The sequence below is a fragment of the Podarcis gaigeae genome (genome assembly GCF_964106915.1).
Source record: "Podarcis gaigeae genome assembly, chromosome: 1".
NCBI lineage: Eukaryota > Metazoa > Chordata > Lepidosauria > Squamata > Lacertidae > Podarcis > Podarcis gaigeae.
Window position 1 is genome coordinate 90,835,590 of NC_139678.1, and position 22,381 is coordinate 90,857,970.

Below are 22,381 nucleotides of genomic sequence, written 5' to 3' on the forward strand. Positions count from 1 at the left end.
ATTATTATTATTATTATTATTATTATTATTATTATTATTATTATTAGTTTTGGAAACATGGAAGGCCACAACTGTGTCTTCACTTCTGTGTCCATTTGGATGCTTTTCTTTTAGGGCAGTAGGTGGCTTGTGCCCCAAGGACATTTCATTTGGGGAAGATTTGGTGAATGGGATTTTGCTGGTTCTAAGCTGTACCCTTACATATTATCTCTGTGGCCTGGTACATTCCCCTGAGGTCAGTTCCCCATGTCTCATCAATAATATCTGAAGTGCTTGGATCACATGGGTTCTTCCTTTGCCAGAACCACACATCAGACAAGGCTATTTTTGCCTGGGAAGTAGCAATATGCTATAAAAATGAATGACAACCACACTGTAAAGATAAAGGTAAAGGGTAAAGAGACCCCTGACCATTAGGTCCAGTCATGACCGACTCTGGGGTTGCTGCGCTCATCTCGCTTTATTGGCCGAGGGAGCCGGTGTACAGCTTCTGGGTCATGTGGCCAGCATGCCTAAGTCGCTTCTGGCGAACCAGAGCAGCACACGGAAACGCTGTTTACCTTCCCACCATAGTGGTACCTATTTATCTACTTGCACTTTGAGTGCTTTCGAACTGCTGGGTTGGCAGGAGCAGAGACCAAGCAATGGGAGCTCACCCCATCGCGGGGATTCGAGCTGCTGACCTTCTGACCGGCAAGTCGTAGGCTCTGTGGTTTAACCCACAGCGACACCCGCGTCCCCCACTATAAAGATAGTAAGGTGTAAGTTAGACATAAGAGGTTTCTCCTGGATCATTAGGCAAAACGTTTTGCTTAACTCTGCAACATATGGTTTGGCTTCTTTGCCTGAGTCACCTGAAGCTGATCAGACAACTTATGGTGCTATCTTATATTTATGTACTCAGGTAAAAGCCCAACTAAGTTCAATGGGACTTGCTGTCTCTGTTAACGTTTGTTAAAGTTGCAGCCTCAATAGCTTCAGCTGCACTTGCCCTCCAGTGGAAGTGAGGAAACTGTAGTCTGATTTGCCCAGACAGGTTCATCTGTAGTGAGGTCTGTGAACAGATTATTCTGCCATGCAAAGGGAGAGGGAGATAAAATGAGAGTAGATTTGGGGGTCCCTTCCGACCAAGAAAAGAATGCTAACACTGGGGGAAAGCTCACATTTCTCTGCCACATGAAGATCAAATGGGAGCATGCACACCTAGAACAGCTCCAGCACATGACAAATCTGCAGTTCACAATTTGTAAATTATAATGGGGGGGGGGGTTAAACAAGGCTGCTGTGTTCCACTTCGAAAGATGCATGCGTTTGGGGGTGGGTGGGTTGTTGGACAAAACAGATGAGCGGGAGTGTTTGGAGGTTATAGATTGCCTACTCTAAGTCCCAGCATGATGGGTAGGTGCTGGTTTTTCATGAGTGATTGGACTGAGACACGCTGTGGGTTCCTGGGTCATGGAATCCTCCTGCTGGCTTAGGCAGAAATGCCATATTTCAGCCAGATGCCTTTAAAAATGATGTTTGCCACTTGTAGACTGCAAAGCAAGCAGTAATGGTGTCTCAGAGCAAACATAGATTACAAGGAGATCTTGTGCGCAGCTAGGAAGCTCTCCAGCAAGGAGCTGCCCCTATTCAGGGAGGAATTGCTCACAGCAGCATCCTTTAGCTCAATGACACCACATTTGACACCCACAAGAGCCCACCGGCTTCTGTGCTCTTGTCGGAGCCGCACACTTCCAAACTGTTTAATGGCTGGCAGTATCTATCTGACCGTTCTTTATCACAACTGTAAACTATTGGGAGTGCTCTGGGCACTTCATTTTCATGAAATATGAGGCGATGCTATTGTCAAGCCAACAGAAGAGTTTATGACAAATTTCTCTTTCAGCTCCAGTTCAGAAGCGGGTTTTGGCATGATGCATGGGGACAGCAACATGTGCAATCATCAGGGGGCTGGTAAAATTGATGAAGATAGCATATCTGGGAAAGATAAACATGCTGTAGTCAGCACGATTAGGGCAAAGAGGCATCTCTCCAGAGCTTTGGGTTTAGGAACACCTCAGCACACAATGGCAGGAAACAGCACATGACGTAGAATAACCAGCCTGCTTTACTCCCAGCTTAATCAGGTCACGGATTGTGGTCTCTTACATGGAGAGAGTGCAAAGGGGGATTTCCTGAGGTTAGGAATGGGGCAATATTAATCCAAGTGTCGGTTAGGTAATTCCGTATGTATCTCTAAATTTTGCCCTCCTAAAACCCCATACTTAAGATTTAACATTTATTTCAATGTAAAGGCTTCTTCACTTATGGTTGGTGGTGGTGGTGGTTTATAGCTCACCCTTCACCATAAGGTCTCAGGGTGGGTCACAGAAATGTTAAAATACCAGGTAGAAGTCAATGTGCAAGAGGGATTTCTCCCTCTTCCAAATGTTCTGTCTGTGCAAGCATTTCAGCTTGCCAAATGGAATGATTCCCCACCCCCCGCTCCTCCCTCTGTGTGCTGTTTTGGGGGTTCTCCACCCCCAAGCCAATTTCAGGAGACAGGCAAGAGGAGGAGAGGGGGAGAAATCGCTGTTGCACAAGTGGAAGTCCTTACGCCATCCTTCCATTGACAGGGTTGGTTTGGTGAATTCTGCACACAATATTAAAAAAACGGTTTAAGATTATGCTTCCAGCTGTACGCTCACAATATTCTTTATGTACACCTACGTAATTTTCTGACCATGGCACACACTGCAAATGCATGTTTCACACAGGTACATTTTTTTGGTAAGATGTGATTGTCTGAGGTTCCCTGTTTGAGTGCAAACTTGGCAGATTTGCCACTTTTTGACATGCGGAACGGTCCCAAGTCCCAGTTGAGTTGAGGCTGGGTGTGTTTGTGGATAGGTGTGAGAGAAAGTAGGGAGAGAAAGTAGGGAGGAGGGGGGATCTGGGTTGTGAGTGAGTTGATACAGACTCTACTCTTTGCAGTAAAAACATGGAAATCATGCAGATCTCTTCTAGCCTCTATGGCAGAGGAAACAGGTGGCCATCCAGATATTAGACTCCAGCTTCCATTAGCCATCCGATAGAGGTGGCAATTGGGAGGACTGGAGGAGAAACCAGTTTATAAAACATATCAGAAACTTAAAACAGGACAAAATCAACCGTTCAGCCAACACACAATTAAATTCAGTATTGCAAAAAGAATAATCTGAACTGAACTGCTTAAGCACAATGCAAAAAGAAACTTAACACAGCAATAAATAAAGATCTAGGTACTGGCCATACTGGACTCCAAGGAGCCTCAACAGTGTGGCTTAAATATAGTTTAGAGGAGTAAGGGCGTCTTCCCACCGGGCTAGACAATTTGCAGCTGGATTCCTCGTCTCTTCCTCCCAGGAGGCTAACAGCAGCAAAATGGGGAGGGATCAATGGGGGTGAGCCTTTTTCCCCAGCTTCCCAGAGGTTCCAGCTGCTGGTGCTGTCCTTTCCTCATTTGCTGGCCAGGCTAACATGTTCTTATTTACATAGGCATTTTTAATCTTTTTTTTTTCACCATCTGAAATACTTTTTAAAACTCTCTGCCTTAAAAAAGGGGGGGGCTGTGCTAGTTGTTTTCTATGTATTTATTGTTGTTTTCATTTATGCAAACTGTGTCAAAATCACCAATCAAAAAATCTTGCAAGTGTCTTGAGGTCATCAGTGAAAAGTGGTACATAAGTAAGGCCAGTTGTTTGGCTGCAGGGGAACAGAGGTGGTCTGCGGCACAAGTCAGACACCCAGGGTGCTTTATTGTGGGGTCAGTGCTCATCATACAATGAAGGGATTTTATTATTAATAATATTTTTTGCAGTTTCTACAGAGTGTGGTTGGCAACAAAATGCCAACCTGCATTTCCCACCTCCCATCGGATTCAGAGTTCTTCCAGACAGGGGAAGCCTGATAAGTAAAAGGGGGGACCACAACTACTGCCAGAGATCTGTCTGCAGTATCTCAGTGACCCCTTGCCAAACTAAGCCCCTGTCTGGAAGCACCCCAGATTTCTATATTCAGTCACCTGGTCTGCGCATAATGCTCGGCTCCTCGCCATTTCTGGGCAGGCCCTTCTGTGACTCGCCAGCAATGCTGTCGCTGTCGCCCTGCGATGGTGCTTTTCTTTCTTCCACGAGCACCTGCTGTGTAATCTATGGGTGACTGAGGAGTTCAGGCAAAACCAGTCCATCTTACGCAGAGTGCTTTGTATCTTGCAGGAGCATCTGACAGACTTGAAAGAGGAACTTGATAAGGACGAATGCAAACAGGAGCCCGAAGTTATTTATGAGACCAACTGTCACTGGGAAAGTTGTGCGAAGGAGTATGATACTCAGGAGCAGCTAGTCCATGTAAGTGGTGTCAGGGAAGAGACACCAGTCATAAATTTCAGGGGAAGGGGGTGTCGTCCTCCCTTCATATCATGATGCTGTGCAGCCAGAAGTCATGCAGCGAGCTACTGAAAGGGGCCGGTCAGGGCACAGCATATGTAAACCCTGCCAAATCAGGTCAGACTCCCAGAAGGACCGAGCTACTGACTAGCTTTTGATGGATTATTTTGTATTTTTCTCAGCATTCCAGCTGCTAAGACTGAGAAACCCCGGTAACGATAAACAACCTGCCTAGATAATTATAAACAACTGTTGCCTGATGTTGAAGCATTCCCAACCCTTATTGTTAACTTGGAAACACTTGTCTTGTTTTGTCTGTTCCCTACAAAATGATGCTCAGGCTGAGGAAGTACATTGGATCTGGGAGCTTTGTCAGCATAGCTTTGGCTCTCTGAGATCATGCAGGACCTGGATGATTTCTGCGCTAGAGTATTGGTTGCCTAGCTTCTACAGACTGTGGTTTCCTTCCCTGACCTGGACCACAGGGTTTAAGCCCTGGGCCCCCTGTTATATTCATGTCAAAAATACTCTCTGTGGAAACAACAAAGTGAGATAAAACTGCCATTTTTCCTTCTCTCCATTTAGCAGAGATTTTGGGTTTGTCAGCTTTGCAAACTGACAGTTATCATCAATTTTAATAATGGGTGTAATGGTAAGAGGAATGGGGGCAGGGGTAGGATGCACATCCCAAACATGACTGGTTTTTCTATTCTTTTTAAATCTGGCAAGATAAATCAGCATTAAAGCTAGTCTGCTCAGGGTGGATCTATTCTACACACACACACACACAGTACTTAAATTCAGCTTCCCCATTCACCACCTCACTGTGGAAACAATCTATGGCCTTTTAAACCAAGGGAGGGCAATTGTTTTTCTTTGTTACTATGGTATGCATTTCTGTGTTTTTATATTGTAAGCTGCTCCATGATCCGCAGATGAAGGCTGGTGTGGAAATTTAATAAATAACAATAGCCTGCATTTCCATTCTGGTTGCTATAGAAAATGTGAAGCCATCATGGAAAAGCAGTCCATTAAACACTTTTAGGAGGCTAGGTAATAGAAAATAAGCAGACTTGCCCCCTTTTCTCCACCAGTCTGCTTGGTTTCCATTTGGTTGCTGAGGAAGATACTTTTCTTTCTTTGTGGCTAGCATGGAAACAGTCCTCCTTTGGGCTGGCAGAGAAGAGACAGAGGGATCCACCAGTCCACTCACAGAACTGCTTGGAATTCCATGTATTTGCTGAAATGAAGCGAGATGGACCACTGTTCTTTAATGCCCTTTCCCAGTACTGTATTTTTTGCTCTATAAGACTCACTTTTTCCCTCCTGAAAAGTAAGGGAAAATGTGTGTGCGTCTTATGGAGCGAATGCAGGTTGCACAGCTATCCCAGAAGCCAGAACAGCAAGAGGGATCGCTGCTTTCACTGTGCAGTGATCCCTCTTGTTCTAGCTTCTGAGATTCAGAATGTTTTTTTTTTCTTGTTTTCCTCCTCCATAAACTAGGTGCGTCTTATGGTCTGGTGCGTCTTATAGAGCGAAAAATACGGTAATATGTATTCCGTGGGTCTTATTGATGGAAGGTTAGAACTAAGAGCTCTTCTGGATCAGGCCAGTATCCTCTTTGCCTGGGATATTAGGAGTAATATGTAGCCTTTGATAGCCTCCTTGTCCAACAAGAAAGTGGCACTGTCTTCCTTCTTCTTTTTTTAACAGCCTGATTTCTTCTTCTTTCCTCTCCTTCCAGCATATCAATAACGATCACATTCATGGGGAGAAGAAGGAGTTTGTCTGCCGTTGGCAAGAGTGTACGCGGGAGCAGAAGCCATTCAAAGCACAGTACATGCTGGTAGTGCATATGCGAAGGCACACTGGGGAAAAGCCGCACAAGTGCACGGTAAGATACTGAAACCATCAACATGCACACAGATTGATGTGTTGGACTGGTCGCATCATGCCCATTTAAGCACAGAGTAGAAATTAAGGTGGGAATCTTAAGACCTGCTTGGTAAAATGTATAAAGCCTATGTGTGCTGATCTAAAACCTGCCTTCCCCATGTTTGCATACATAGCATGTAGATTCCTACACATGCATGCCCAATATCTTCCCTACAGAGGATGTGTGTGTGTGAAGATTTTGGTTATTGGATGTACCCTACACTATGCCCATGCGTAGTGCAGGCTTGAGCAAGGAAGTATGGTGCTTTATCCAACACAACAGGCACTGAACTCCTGCAGACCCACATAACACAATTCAGACCACAGATTCCACAAGCAGAGAGCAAATTGAATTGTGAAAGGAGTGTGCAGCACAAACATCACCCAATGAGCAGGACTCCAAAACTGCCCTTCTCCTGTTCTGGTGGATGAGCAAACTAGTTCTGTCTCTGATTTACTTCACCCACAAGGTATAGGGTTTCCTTGAAAGCCCCTCTGAGTAATTTAATCTAGGGATGGAGGCAATCTCCTTCTGCATTCTGGAAAGTTGCAGTCTAGCCAGGTTGTCACCTCATAATCACTTGGCTACTACTCCTAACTCCTGAGTGAAGAACTCATTCCATATAGTGCCGTAATGTAAGTTAAAACCTCATCTGGTGGAGAGTTTGCTGTCCAGGTTCATTGTGTAGTAATTTTTCAACGTGTGCTTGGTCTTTAAAAGCAAACTGAGATGTGGAACCTGATTCAAACTGAACCAGAGACTAGGCTGGGGTGCAGTTTTTTTAGACACATCCTTTTTGAGAGAATTTGTGATGGGGTGAAGGAGATGCCTAACAACTTTTCAAATCTCAAATTTTTGGTACTTAGATTAAGATCAAAGCTGCCCTTCATCCATATTTCTGCCCAGAGTCGTTGTGTACTGCTTCAAAATAGCTGAACTACTAGTTATCTCTATCCAGTAACATACATTTTTCAATGCAAAGAAATGGTACCTCAATGCACATGGAATGTCAGGGCAGCTCCACAGTTAAAGTGGCAGGATCTGTTGCCATTGCTGCACTAGGGATGTACTGGTGTTTATTGCAAACACATGAAGCATAGATAAAATATTTGTGTCACTAAATTAGGGCCTTCAGGCACATGTGCATGGCAGTTCGAAGATACAAGTGTGTTTACTATAGGAAACCCTGGTGTCTCCACAACTGTCATGCCTGCTGTGTAGAGAGTGTCTTAAGATAGCCATACAGAGTGAGCTGTGACTAAACATTCAGGCCCTCTGCTTTAAATCAGCTGCCCAGATTATGTGCATAGGGGGTGGGGGTGGGGAAGCCATTTACCCCCACAGCCTGCTCAGGAAAGATCTGCCTAGGAAATAACGTTCTTGGAGGAGGTGAAGATTGAAACCAGATGAGATGGAAAAATGCTTCCAGCTGATTAACACTCCTCTTTTGTTTTAGTTTGAAGGTTGCTCCAAAGCCTATTCGAGGCTAGAGAACTTGAAGACACACCTGAGGTCTCACACCGGTGAAAAACCTTACGTCTGTGAACATGAGGGCTGCAATAAGGCCTTTTCTAATGCTTCTGACCGAGCAAAACACCAGAACAGGACGCATTCCAATGAGGTAGGTGAAAGCCTTCACCAAAACAGGTAAAGGTGTTTTATTTTTATTTAAATGCTGCTAATAATATATTCTTTACACACTTGGATTTTCTATACAGAGCAAATTCCTACCATAATGATACACAACTCTTTTTAATATTTGCTGAGCTGCAAATGTAGACTATGCTAGTTTGATATTTAGATATTTATGAATGCCAGCCTAGAAACCACCACACCTTTGAGTAGACATCCTCCCTAGCTTTGAGCCCACGGGCTGGTTCTTGCCACATGCCAAGCCCTTCCTAATCTGAGCAGCTCCTCGTATTTGCTGTTTTGGAATGAAGCCCCATGGAGCTAGGATCCAAGCCTAACGCAGTTCCTGCCTTGTGGACACGCAAGGCTAGAGCACAAGGCAAATGCTTTGTTAAGCCTTGCTAATGAAGATCCGTTATTAGGAGCTGGGGGAGGGCAGGAAATCGCATTTATTGTAAAGCATGTGATGGTCTACTGCAAAAGGCTAATGCCGAGGTTGAAATTTATATTACCACTAATTAAGAAAATGGCAGGAAGGTGGGGTGCTCCAAAGTTCTGAAAACAGCTGTGACCGGGCCAGGTTTAGCCTCTAGCCTCAATTGTAATGATTAATATGAATTACTATGAGTAAGTAGACTGGTATGGGTACAGGACTTTTAAAGTGACAACCTCAGCCTAGCCAACTTTGGGTGGCATCATGTTAGGGATCTCAGACTAATATGCCTCTCCATCTATTTTTAATCTCCTCTGCAAAAGCAAGAGTTTCCTTTCGTACAAATATGGCAATGTGCTTGTTTCATTGCACAGGAGGGCTTGGAGGCAAGGTAGAGGGAGGATGTTTAGAGAAAGAAAAGGGTTACAAAGATACTGGTAAGAAATGTGGGATACGCTGTGCCAGTATGAGGAGGGGGAACTGAGGTCTTTCTTTATTTTGAAAAATTAAGGTTGCAAAGTGATATGGCCATTTCAGAAACAGAACATATAATTTGCTTCATTAAGTAGTGCTGCATTTGTGTGGAATGGATTTGTTCCAGGCATGGAACAAAAAATGTTGTTTGAAGTTTCTACCCAAACAATTTTTATTGTTTTTCATGTAAATACAAGAAGTTTGAATGGGTGGAAGGGGAATTAGAGGCCCTGCAGGTTAGAAGTCAAGGGTAGGCAGTGGGAGCTCTGTGTGAGCACATTTCGTGTGTGTCAAACCAGCGCGCACACACACCCCAAAACCCATTGTGTATTACTTCTGATAAACAACTACTTTTGCAATGTTGTGGGGAACCTCCAGGCTGCAAACCCAATGCTGTCCTCTCTGCCTCTTTAGGGCACTGCCCCCTTCCCCATGCCTCCTCTCTCCATCCCATACCTCTCAGCCACCCTCCTCCATGCACTCTTTGAATGTGGCCTTGAGCTGCAATAATGCCTCTTACTTGTCTGGATGGAAAGAAAGCTGCATTGCGGGGCATGTAGAAATCTCTGGGTTTTCCATAAATGAAACGCAACCTACTATACAAAAGTAAGAGTCACATCATTGCTCATCATTACCTTTTGGTTCTGGAGCCCATGAAGGAATGCATGAAGGAATGAAGCCTTCAGGTTCCCCACTTGGGTTTTACAAGATGGTCAGTCACACTGATGAAGAAACAGAGTGGCTGGCCAGAGCGTCATCTATTCTCCAGAAAAGAGTGCCAGGTAAAATTCTCCCTCTTGACAATTGGCTGGACAGCAACTGTTACTCATCAGGGGAACTGCGATACTCAGTTCCCAAAAAGACCAGAACTGACTCTGGAGGACTCTGCAGAGGGGAAAGTTCAGTAACTTTCTGGAAGGAGTGGGGGTGAATTGTTTTTGGCAGAATTCCCAAGGTTGGCCCTAATGATGTGGAGTATGAGTGACTAATGAAGTCCTTTATTTCTTGCTTCCGATGCAAACCATTCTTCAGGCTTGAATCTGTTACCCTCCACTGATCTTCCCCTCCACTGTTCAAGCCAAACTGTGCAGCAGCCTACCTAACGTAGGAGGAGATAATAGCAGACATGAATTATTCTGGGTTAAAAAAAATAGGAAGCTGCCTTATACAGAATCAGACCACTCACCCGTCTCAGTATTGTCTACACTGACTGCCAGCAGCTGTCCATGATTTCAGGCAGGGGACATTCCCTACCTGGAGATGGTGAGGATTTAACCTGGGACCTTCTGAATGCAAAGCACAATGCTCTGCATCTACCAGGCAAAGAGATACATAGGACAAAGTAAATGCTCACTTCTTGCTAAAATTGGAAGAATGTATACAGTGGTGCCCCGCAAGACGAACGCCTCGCAAAACGAAAAACTCGCAAGATGAAAGAGTTTTTCGTTTTTGAGTTGTTCCGCAAGACGAATTTCCCTATGGGCTTGCTTCGCAAGAAGAAAGCCCATAGGGAAATCTCCGGGGACCTCTTTTAAATGCTGGCGGTGGGGAGCAAAGCCTTTCGCTCCCCTCTGGCCTTCAGAAGAGGTCCAGGAAGGCCGGCGGGGGGCGAAAGGCTTTGCTCCCCACCGCCAGCATTTTAAAAGCGGTCCGGGATAGCAGGGAATTGCGCTGCGCTTTCCCGCTATCCTGGACCGCTTTTAAAATGCTGGCCGTCGGGAGCAAAGACTTTCGCCCACCGCCGGCCTTCAGAAGAGGTCCTGGACCTCTTCTGAAGGCCGGCGGGGGGCAAAAGTCTTTGCTCCCCTCCGCCTGCCTTCCCGGGATAGCGGAGACTTCTCCGCTGTCCCGGGCGATCTTAAAATGCTGGCGGGCGGCAGCGAAGTCTCCGCTGTCCCGGGGGCTTTTAAAATGCTGGGGGACAGCAGTGAACCCTTCGCTGCCGCCCGCCAGCCTTTTAAGATCGCCCGGGACAGCGGAGAAGTCTCCACTGTCCCGGGAAGGCAGGCGGGGGGGGAGCAAAGACTTTCGCCCCCCCGCCGGCCTTCAGAAGAAGGCGGTTTCCATAGGAACACATTGATTGATTTTCAATGCATTCCTATAGGAAACCATGCTTCGCAAGACGAAAAACTCGCAAGACTAAAAGACTTGCGGAACGAATTAATTTCGTCTTGCGAGGCACCACTGTACCTGCTTATTCTTTGGATGGACCGCTTCCAAGGTCCCAGTGGAAAAGTACTTTAAGCAGCTAGTTAGCCTGAAATGGCATTTAAAAATATGAATTCAGCCCTTCAGAAACAGTATCTCAGGGGCTATCCTGCTCTAACCGCATTTGTGCAAACGCACTCTGGATTTGGGAATGGATAAATTGCTGGCAGGGAGGTGAGGGGCAGGATACCTTCCTGTTTTCTTACTTCTCTTTCCAGCTGTGCAGTCCTTAACTATGTTTGTGTTGTGGTTATCGGTGACTCATAGCTCCAATAGTTACAGCATTATCCTCTTCAAAAGCACTGCACGTCTGTGGATTCCACCGTGCAGCAATAACAGCTTACCCTCCTGACAGGTGATGGAGATGTGAGGGAGATCTGATGGCTTGTAAATCCAGTCTGGCTTGTCTCTCTGGCTCTCTGTAAAATAGGGTGCCTCTTTCCCTCCTGCTGGCCTCCCAGGCTACCATATTTCAGCAGAAAGGTTTCCTTGAAGAGATTCCCTGTACATCTCAGCCATATTCCATGCTAATCCTTGTTAACATTCCTGCGGCAACTGGAACAAATGCAAATCAAGCAAAATACTATTAGGCAAGGTGTTAGAATATTTTGGGTTGACACCCCAGGACAATTTCATCTATCCATCTGTACACAGACACACACCCTTCCTTACCAGCAGCCCAGGGCATATCAGTCCTAAGCAACTCAGAGAAAGACACTACATCTGGGGTATGAGAAAAGTTTTTCGGCACAACTGCATTTCAATTGATTTTTTTCAATGGTTTTTTTCAGACCCAGACTAAGTAATGCTAAAACTAGCTCCAGTGAGATTAATGGAACTTAAGTTAGTCACTCACAACTGAGTTCATTATTGATTTTGGTGGCCTGCTTTAACCATGACTAAGCCCAAACCAATGAAACTAGTCTGTCAGAGGGAGATCTGCACACAGCTATTACAAAATCTGCTGTATGTTGGATCAGTGCTTGCAAAAATCACTGCCTATTGAGAAATGGCGCATTCAAGCCACTCCCATGTCCGCTCCAAATTCACACCAACGTTGTGATTCAAGCAAAATTGTCATTGAACTGTGTCTCGTATATTTCTGTCTGCTTCAGGTGTATAACTTTAGATGTGTTCCCATTGGCAGAAACCCTACGTCTGTAAAATTCCGGGCTGCACAAAGAGATACACAGACCCCAGTTCCCTCAGGAAACACGTGAAGACTGTGCACGGGCCAGAGGCCCATGTCACCAAGAAACAACGCAATGACGTTCACCTGAGACCGCCTGCACTGAAGGAAAACAGCGACAATGAAGCAAGTGCCAAGCAGAGTGGAAAGGCTTCAGACGAGCGGGCTGAGGCAAACAGCACTACCAGAGGCATGGAGGACTGCTTACAAGTCAAAACAATAAAGACGGAGAACTCTGTGGTAAGAGATGCACTTGCTTTGAAATACTGGTGATGACATTTAATATGCCAAGTGGCAAATGAAGTTGCCCAATTTTCCCTACCAACACCTTTTCAAGTCTCCCAGCTCAGATTTCACTAAGGCCCACCTACGATCCTATGCATATTTTCTTCTCTATGGGAAATACTCCAAAGGGTTACAGCAATGTTGCAATGTTAATGAAGGCATTAACTGCTGTAAGCATTTTGAAAAGCATTCTCTCACACTCTCTCTCCAGCTGGGTTTTAACTTTTGACAACAGAATTCATTTAAGATTTGCCTACACGTCCTTTTTCCATAAATCAGAGCTTGCTCTTAATAGACGGCACTCTCAATACCTTGCATTCAAGCAAAATATACCATGCCCAAACATCTTTGTGATATGACCTCTTCCACTCTGTAAAGTGCTGTGCACACTGATGATGCAATAGAAATAATAATTAACCATGTCTACGTATTGTATTTTAAGAGGCCAAACGTTCATTGACCTGTGTTGTGGATGTTGCTTATCTGCCATTATTTTTTGGTTCTCTCCATTGCTTCATCCGTACCCTTGGCCCTTTCCTTTTGTGCTGTCTGTGTTCTAACAACCTGTTCTTTCTCCTCTCTTAACTTTCTCTACTCTACTTCACAAGGACAGTCGGTACTGAGGTGAGCAAATACACTGTCTTTGTCATAGTCTCTGTACAAAAGACATAAAATGTGCATATCTGTCCAGGTGCCAAAGTAGAATGTGTGGGTGAAATAGCCATGGTCCATATTTCTTTCTACTTCATCCTTTCCATACTGGCATTTCACTAATTACTCCTTTTTATGGCTTACTTTCAATTCAGGCTGGAGTCAAATTTATCCAGGCACAAGGCAAAGCTGATCCGTTTAATATTCCAAGCAGTGGCAGCAATTATTAAATAAGACTTGTGTCACACCATTAGCCTGTGTTGCAAACATAGCTGTTCTAGTGTACTGCTGTGGCATTACAGGTCATAGATTTCATGCATGATGACAGTCCTATGCTGTTGTGCCTGTATCAGAGTTTACTTTGCTACAGATAGCATTGACAACATCTCCTGGTTAGCATCTCACCACTTCTCTAGTTAATGTGGGGCTCTATGGAGCCCTGTGACCTTCTCTTTTCACAGCAAATCTATTGTTCTTAGGTGGGCAATGGAAAGAACTGTCCACCCACTCACCCTGCTGTATTCTGTAGAACTGAGATGTTGTGAAAAAGAAGGAAACCTTTAAACCAAGTGTCATCTGGCATTCCAGCTCTACAGCCATCTAGGATCAGCAATCGTAAATCATCATTCCATAGACTGGACAGCAAAGAGCTTTTCCTTTGAGCCAGCAGAAAACATTTAACCTTTATTGCAAATAAATTACTTAATGTGAAATATACCTCCTAATAAAAAAAACATTTACCAAACCTAAGCCTGCAAATCATGCCCTTATCTGTCTATAAAGACTGTCGGACAAGCATGTAAGGGTCCTTTGAACCACGAGTCGTGCACTGTGCCTGAAGCTTTCTGGGCTTGATTCTGCTGCAGACAAACAGGCACACTGTAGAGTTTGTGGAGCGGGGATGATCTTCTAATGTTCCAGGTTTATCTCAGAAAAGCATCAAGAGCTTACGTTTCTTGAATGAGCACATACAGTTCTTCCAAGTTAACAGAAAAGAAAATCCACCCTCAGGGCTTTTAGCTCCCTGATGTTTACATACCCGTGCTTGAAAAAGGCATAACAATTAGCTTAATCACTTATCTTATGGAAAACCTGTGTCCACACTACAGTGCCATCACACTTGCAGGCAATAATGAACACATTGGCTTTATCACCTAATGAGGATTTGTTTACACAGAAAACAGACCTGGCTTAGTTAAGTTTGATTGAAGCCTGGGGCTGGGGTGACTGCTTGGTATGGCTTTTAATTCTTTTAATGTACAAAATTCCAATGATGCAAGATAGACACTAAAAAGTTCTACAACTGTTTCAAAACTGATGATTGCTAAGTTAAACATTACCATGAGCATCCCGTTTTGTAGTACTAGTTGTATAAATAAATACAGTTGAAAAGATACTGGAATGAATAATACACATTTTAAGTATATGCCAATCCACAAAGCCCTTTGAATAGGCCAAGTGGTGAAAACAGGTTACCCAGCTAAAATAACCAGTCCCAATTCATTCAGTCGTGGGGAGCCTGAGCAACAACAAAAGTAAAACAAATTTTCACAATGAAATTATGCTCTTTAAGAAATAAAATAAATGCAGGATTAAGTTGTACAAGTTTGCCTTTTAAAAGGTTTGTTTTCATAAATCCCCCCAAGTGCCTCTTGTTTTTAAGTACTTTTTGATGCTGTTCATTACAATGCTATTTTTCTTATTCGTATTTGAGTAATTTTGTCTCACTGGAGGGAGACTGGAATATTACATTATGGAAGTTATGAAGGTCTTTTATCTTTCTTCCTGTAATATTGATTCATTATTACAGTGGTACCTCGCGTTACATACACTTCAGGTTACATACGCTTCAGGTTGCAGACTCCGCTAACCCAGAAATAGTATCTCGGGTTAAGAACTTTGCTTCAGGATGAGAACAGAAATCGTGCTCTGGTGGTGCAGTGGCAGCGGGAAGCCCTATTAGCTAAAGTGGTGCTTCAGGTTAAGAACAGTTTCAGGTTAAGAACGGACCTCCAGAACTAATTAGGTACTTAACCTGAGGTACTACTGTATTATCATTATCATCAGAAGCTGCTTTGGATGGGCTCTGCCCCCCCCCCCCCAAAGCACCATATAAATATTTTAATTTTTTTTTTTTTTTTTTTGCCCTTTCTGTGATCTAATCCAATAGGTTTTGTTAACACTTGTGGTTTTTGCCAGCAACATTGCAAGATCACATCTGATGTGATGATGTCATGGACACCTCTAAACAAAACCATGCTGGTCACTATGGCTAATCGGAGTAACGATGTGGGCAGAATATGGCAGAAGGCAGGGGTGAAAAGGAAGAGAGTGCTACAATGGTGCAGAGAAGGAGGAGCAACCACAGAAAGGAAAGGGTGGTGGAACAACGGAAGTTTTCAGCAAGCTTATGCATTTTTTTCTAGTAATTTGCTTGCCTTGCCTTGATCCTGCTAGTTTTGTGGATGTGAACTGTGAAATGAGAAAATTTGGTGCAGCCGTAATAGATGTTAGCAAAGCAAAGCTGATACTGGGGAAGAACCATCACATTGATGCAAACCTCCTCCTCTTTCTTTGTTTTCTCTAAGATGTATCAGTCCAGTCCTGGTGGCCAATCCTCATGCAGCAGTGAACCATCACCACTTGGGAGCACCAACAACAATGACAGTGGAGTCGAAATGAACATGCACAGTGGGGGAAGTCTGGGGGACCTGACCGCGTTGGAGGATGGCACTCCTGTTGTAGACTCGACGGTCTCATCTGGTAATTCAACCGTCAGTCTGCAGCTGAGGAAACAAATGACAACCATGCAACGCCTTGAGCAGCTCAAGAAAGAGAAACTCAGGACAGTGAAGGATTCTTGCTCGTGGGTGAATCCGGCCCCACAAGTCAGAAATACCAAGCTGCCTCCCATCCCAGGCAATGGTAAGTCTGGCCACTGTTTGAGATCTGTCCATAAGCATTAACTCAGCTGAGTTGGTTAGAGCATGGTGCTGATAATGCCAAGGTTGCAGGTTCGATCCCTGTATGGGACTGCTGCATATTCCTGCATTGCAAGGGGTTGGATTAGATGATCCTTAGGGTGCCTTCCAACTCTACAGTTCTAAGATCTCACAGCTTACCTTGCTAGTGTTTCAAGGGCCTGCCATTATAATTCCCCGCACTCCCTCCCCACTTTAAAACAAATACAAGGGTTGAGCTGGGATCCAAACCCAAACATAGAGCATGCAAACAGACTTCCATTAGTTTGCTGAACTCTCCAACTCAGATATCATACTGCACTTCCTTGTCTCTCTGAGAAACTGCTGCTGACCCTGACACTGCCGTACTACAAGAAGTCTCTTGCCTTCCCAGGCAAATTTCCTTCCTCTTGCTCTCAGTTTTTTCTCCTAGAGTACCCTGGGCTCAGAGGGGAAATCTAAATGATCTATGAGGAACTGTTTCTTTCACCATGAAAATGGCATTGTTACATTTTTGTGGCGTATATTTACAAACTCGGTAAGTGTGGAGTCCCAGGAGTATGCTAAGTCAATAGGAAAGACTGGACGTGGGAGGTCCAGTTGAATAGCACTGCATTATAATCATCTCTGGGTAGGAAGTGACTCCTCTTTGTAAATCTTTGAAATCATTCTTCATAGCTGATTGATGGTACTTGTTTAAAGGAAGCTGTGCCCATCATATTTTTCATTCTGACACACTATAGCCCTAAGACATTCTCTCATAGCTGTTTCGGTGGTAATTTAATGTGTGACTCTGCAACAGTCACTGTATTGCTTTTCGATGCCCAGGTCCCTGTTCTCCTTTGCAAACTACATTTCCTTTGGCTGGGGAGAGACACTTGTTTCCCTCCCCACCGCCTTTCCAAGAGCTAAAGCTGATATGACAGAGTCATCCTATGTGCATTATCACAGATCAAGCCTATTTGCTAGCACTTCAAAAACCTGCAAAACCTGTTTGACCAAACTTGGCAGCCAAGCAAAGGATATGTGTGTGTACAGCAATGGGCAACAGTGGCTCTGTCACACCATCTTCAGATGTTTTCAATACTATTTGCTGTCCCCAGCACATGGTAAGCAACCCTGATAACAGCCTGAATATGTTGCATGTGGTAGATGCTTGGTAATATGGGGAAACGGGGAGGTAAAATGAGTTCAAGTAACAAAGTACTAGCAACCGAGTTGTCTCTCCGCTATCAACACTGAATAACAAGCCTCTTTTCTCTACCACTCTCCACCAGGCTGTCTACTGGACAACATGGGTGGTGGTGGTTCTTCTGCAGTGCTGCCTAACCCAAGGATAACAGACCTGTCCATCAACGAGGTCACAATGCTGAACCAACTAGCAGAACGTCGCGACAGCTCAACCAGCACCATCAGCTCTGCCTACACCGTCAGCCGCAGGTCATCAGGGATATCCCCTTACTTCTCCAGCCGCCGTTCCAGTGAAGCGTCACAGTTTGGAACCCGGCCAAACAACACAAGCTCTGCTGACTCCTACGACCCCATTTCCACGGATGCCTCTCGCAGATCGAGCGACACCAGCCAGTGCAGCGGAATCCCAGGTCTTCTGAACCTCACACCGGTGCAGCACTACAGGCTGAAAGCCAAGTATGCTGCTGCCACAGGGGGCCCTCCACCTACCCCCCTGCCTAACATGGAAAGGATGAGCCTGAGGAATAAAATCTCCCTTCTGGATGGGCCAGAGCCTGCTCTGCCTTCTTTTCGCCTTCCTCCTGGGCCACGGCGTTGCAGTGACAGCAACGCTTATGGGTATGGTGCGTCCCTGGGATTTGCTCACGATGGACCTGGCAACAATGCAAGACGCGCAAGTGATCCGGTGAGGAGACCTGCTGGAGAGCCAGTTTCCCTCCCTAGAGTCCATCGTTTCAACAGCACCAACAGTATGAACCCACTCCACCCTCCTGCAGACAGAAGGAACTTCGGCCTTCCAAACTTTGCACGTTCCGACGGAAGCCTCGCCAGGCACATCTATTCCCCACGGCCTCCGAGTATCACCGAGAACATTGCCATGGAAGCGATGTCTGGCGAGGCCGATGGCTCCGTCGGAGATGATGACATTGTGCTACCTGATGATGTAGTGCAATACATCAAATCGCAAAACGGTGTCATGGACAACTCTTCCACAGGCTATGGCAATGAAATGCAGAACTTCCAAGTGAATGCAAAAGTGCAACACAGCAACCTGGGAAGCCAACTCAGCAGGGTGCCTGCTCCAGATGTGGGTATGAATCATGCAGCTCCAGTGATGAGTGAGTGTCACATGAACTTTGGAGCAGATTCTGACTTGAGCAAGAACAACATGCCTGTCCAGTGGAATGAAGTCAGCTCAGGTACGGTGGACGCATCCTCTGCTCAAGCAAAGCAACAGTTCCCTCCACGTAACTTAGCTGTGGTTCATCAAAAGCACAACTTTGGCCAGTATCAGAACTTTAGCCATCAACAGATGCAGGTGGGTCAAAACAATATGAATGGAAACCTGCAACAGTTTGTGCAGAAAAACACAAGCATAGATGGACAAAGATTAAACTGCATGCACTTAAGGCAGCAACAGGTGAATCCGGGACCCAGTAACAATCCAGATTTGAACTCGCATGAAGCGTACCATCAGGTTCATCAAATGCTGAGCCCAAACACAATGGGGGGTGACCTCAACCAGCTTTCTCCTCCCTGTAACAACATGATATTGAAGCCTGCATCCCATGCTCATCCTCAGCAGATAGATATTATGGCTGATCCCACATCAATGGTCAACAGTAGCAGAGAATGCATAATGCACAGTCAGGTCACACAGGAACCAGGACATCAGCAGGGCTTTTCGTCTCAGCCAAACCACATGAACTTTCCCATGACACAGGAGGTCTTCCATCAACCTTCTGCATTAATGACCTCCAGTCAGCAAGACTTTGAGCCACAACAGGATATGATAGGTACTGTTGCACAGAGCTTCCCTTCTGGTCTAGTTCAGCCTCATCCTCCACCTAATCCCAGTCCAGCAAACAGGCACCGAGGGATGTGTGCTATGCAACACTTGGGCTACATGAGAATATCTCACCCAGCCAATGATGTGAGCCCAGGGCAGGAAAGGGTAGAGTTCACCCCCAAGAGAACAACTGGTGTAGCATCATCGCAGCCACAGCAATACAATAACAGCATGGGGGGAAACCATTTGATGCACTATTATGGCCAAATACACATGTATGAACAAAATGGGAATTTTAATACCCATGCAGACTGTAGTGTAAGACAACAGCAGTGTGCACTGAACATCAAGCCAGGCACAATGCCATCTCCTGGGGCTAATCAAGTATCAAGCACTGTGGACTCACAGGTTCTGGAGCCTCCTCAGATAGATTTTGATGCCATCATGGATGATGGGGACCATTCAAGTCTGATGTCAGGGACCCTGAGCCCTAGCATCCTACAGAATCTCTCCCAGAACTCTTCCCGTCTTACAACTCCCCGAAACTCTCTGACACTGCCATCCATACCAGCTGGAATTAGTAATATGGCAATAGGGGACATGAGCTCCATGTTGACAACCCTAGCAGAAGAAAGTAAATTTCTGAACATGATGTCTTAACGCTTAAAGCATAACTGTCTAGAAGTATCCAAGAGATTACATGCTAAGCAATTTTATGATTCTTTTTTTAAAAAAATAAAAAACAGGTTTCCATAGAGTAGACCTTTTTTTTTTTTACAAGTATTAAATACATTAAAGGGATTCCAAACACAGGAAAAAATGTCTTTGTACAAACATGTATAAACCTCATAAAAGAAGTACTGAAAAGGTGCACCTCTTGCATTATTTTTGTGCTTGTTTTTCAAAAACATTTATCTAAAGTGTCCCTCTTTGTAAAACAATGGCACATTTGGCATCATTTTTTAAAAATCTGACCATCACTTCCACTATTTTCCCTTGTCATAGGCTGAAAGTCTCATAGGTTGCAATCCAATGTAGCAAGCCACACTCAGCTCAGCTTACTTCTGAGCAGGTATCTATTAGGCTTGCTTCAGTAGTTTCTCAACCCTTCAGCTAAAAAGTAGTTTCTCAACCCTTCAGCTAAAAAAGATGGGACTTGTCTGGATGTGGAACACTAGAGAGTTATGGGCAAAAATACTGAAAAGCATTGTTTCATATGAAGCTCTGCTTTGAAACTGCACCTGTTTTGCCGTCTCCTTTTGGTTTCCCCTTAATTATCACTGCAAAAATGCGGTTTCTTGCCCACTTCAGTCACAAATGGAAGGGTGCAGTTTTGACCCAAACCCAAAAGCCATACTGTGTATGCTTAACGCTTTGCTTTGTGACCAGATGGTGCAGGCATGCACACACATGTGTGTGCTTATGCACACATACACAGCATTGTTTATGCAGCCAATATAGCTCTTTGCAGCTTGCAGCTTAGCCAAGAAGCATCAGCTCCTGAACAGTTTTGCAGCAAAGTGCCTTACTGTGCGTTAGTTGCTGAGTCGTCAAGGCATCTCTTGTCCATTAACGTCAACTAAAGTGTATCTTAAAGCATATATAAAATAAAGATGCATTAATGTAAGGCACTACAGTCTATATAATAAGACATTTGAGAGGGACACATTGATGGGGAGGAGATGTGAAAGATGGATGCATTGTGTGGAATTGTTTGTTTTTTTAATCAGAGGGTAATTTTTACAAGTTGGTTTATATCACAGAGAATTTAGTGGAGGTTTGAAAATGCCACTAATTTAAAATCATTTCTACACTAGTAGGATAAAGTTCCCTGCCATGCATAACACAAAATGGTTATTAAAGACTGCAAATCACTTTCTAAACATTGAAATTGAAAGCACAAAGGGGATGGCTGCATCAGAGCCACATTTATCACTTTGGGGTACTTTTTGATTATGTTCTAGGCAGAAGGTGTTTGCCCTCCATTCACTAGTCTCTCCATGTCTGGTATATGGTGCCACTGGAAAGGAGCACAGTTCTCCTTACAAGTTTTTGGCGTGGCAGAGTTTTCAAGGGGTGGATTTTCACATCAGTTTTGCATTGGTTACCCTTCCCCCTTATTATAGTGGAACTCCCATACATCCTAAATGCTAAATCTAATTGTACAGGAGCAGAATCAGCATGCCAAAATGTCAGGAAAAGATCACTTTGGTCGTGACATTAATCACATCAAAAACATTAAGATGAGAATTAGGCATGAAGTCCCACTGAAATTAGTGAAATATTTCAAAATTGCATTCTTTATTATTTTCTCATTCACAAAGGCTAAATACAAGACCTTGGGGGAAGGCAGAGAATAAAATCCACTGGGTTTTCTGGGTTTTGCAGTATCATGTGTTCTGTCATTGCCTATCTAACCAGAATGTATTCAAAAATTGTGAATGAACTTTGATCAAGTGAATTTGATGTTCATCCTTTATTTCAAACTGCAGTGTAACCTGTTGGCCTAGACAAGACTGGTGAGCCTCCTCACAGGGCACGACCTTCAAGGGATAACTATAAAAGGCTTGCAGAAAGGCTTGGTTGTGTGAATCATGATCATTGAACTTTTCGTGGAATTACAATAATCCCTTGAATTAATGGATCAGAACTTTGCCTGGTGGCAAGCTGCCATCTTCCATGGATACATGGGGGTGGGGGAGTCACCCACTTACTCATTGCTTTCTTCAGCTTTACAAAGTGGTCTTCCTGCCTTTACTGTAATAGTATTATAACAACAATACTGGCTTTGTATATATATTCTGTATATTAATAAGAGTACTGTAGCTGAATTGTTCTGTCTTTATACCTTCAGGACCTTTTTAGCTGTTTTCTACATCATAAGGATTGCAGTCACATGCTGTAACTGTATATAAATGTTTTTGTACATTAAAAAAAGTAATTTTTTTCATAATTTCCATTTGTTATTACTTTTTCCTATCCAGGCTGCAGTCACAGCAGAAGCCTTGCTTAAAGCACAGTGCATATTCATTGATGGGCCGCTTCACACACTATAGAGTTAAGTGCATAGGCAAGATGTTAAAGGTTAAAAATGTAAAGTGTGAATATGGCAAACATCTTTGCAGAGCAGGGGGCTGTGATTAGCTCCAACTTACTAATGAGTGGACTCTTGGAGAAATTGGCATGAGGTGTGAGATCATGGCCTTGATTCTTCTGGGTCAAAT

General features: G+C 44.3%; 1 protein-coding gene across 1 annotated transcript in view; it reads left to right on the plus strand.

Moving 5' to 3' along the window:
• The window catches only part of GLI2 (GLI family zinc finger 2), a 192,767-nt gene extending 170,657 nt beyond the window's left edge, over positions 1 to 22,110 (plus strand). Inside the window, exons 9-14 of the mRNA XM_083733935.1 lie at positions 4,239 to 4,370; positions 6,154 to 6,303; positions 7,802 to 7,966; positions 12,240 to 12,521; positions 15,806 to 16,142; positions 17,455 to 22,110. Coding sequence (XP_083590061.1) covers positions 4,239 to 4,370; positions 6,154 to 6,303; positions 7,802 to 7,966; positions 12,240 to 12,521; positions 15,806 to 16,142; positions 17,455 to 19,817 — 3,429 coding nt within the window. The 3' untranslated portion in view covers positions 19,818 to 22,110. The remainder of the gene's footprint in view (positions 1 to 4,238; positions 4,371 to 6,153; positions 6,304 to 7,801; positions 7,967 to 12,239; positions 12,522 to 15,805; positions 16,143 to 17,454) is intronic.
• The last annotated feature ends 271 nt before the right edge of the window (positions 22,111 to 22,381 follow it).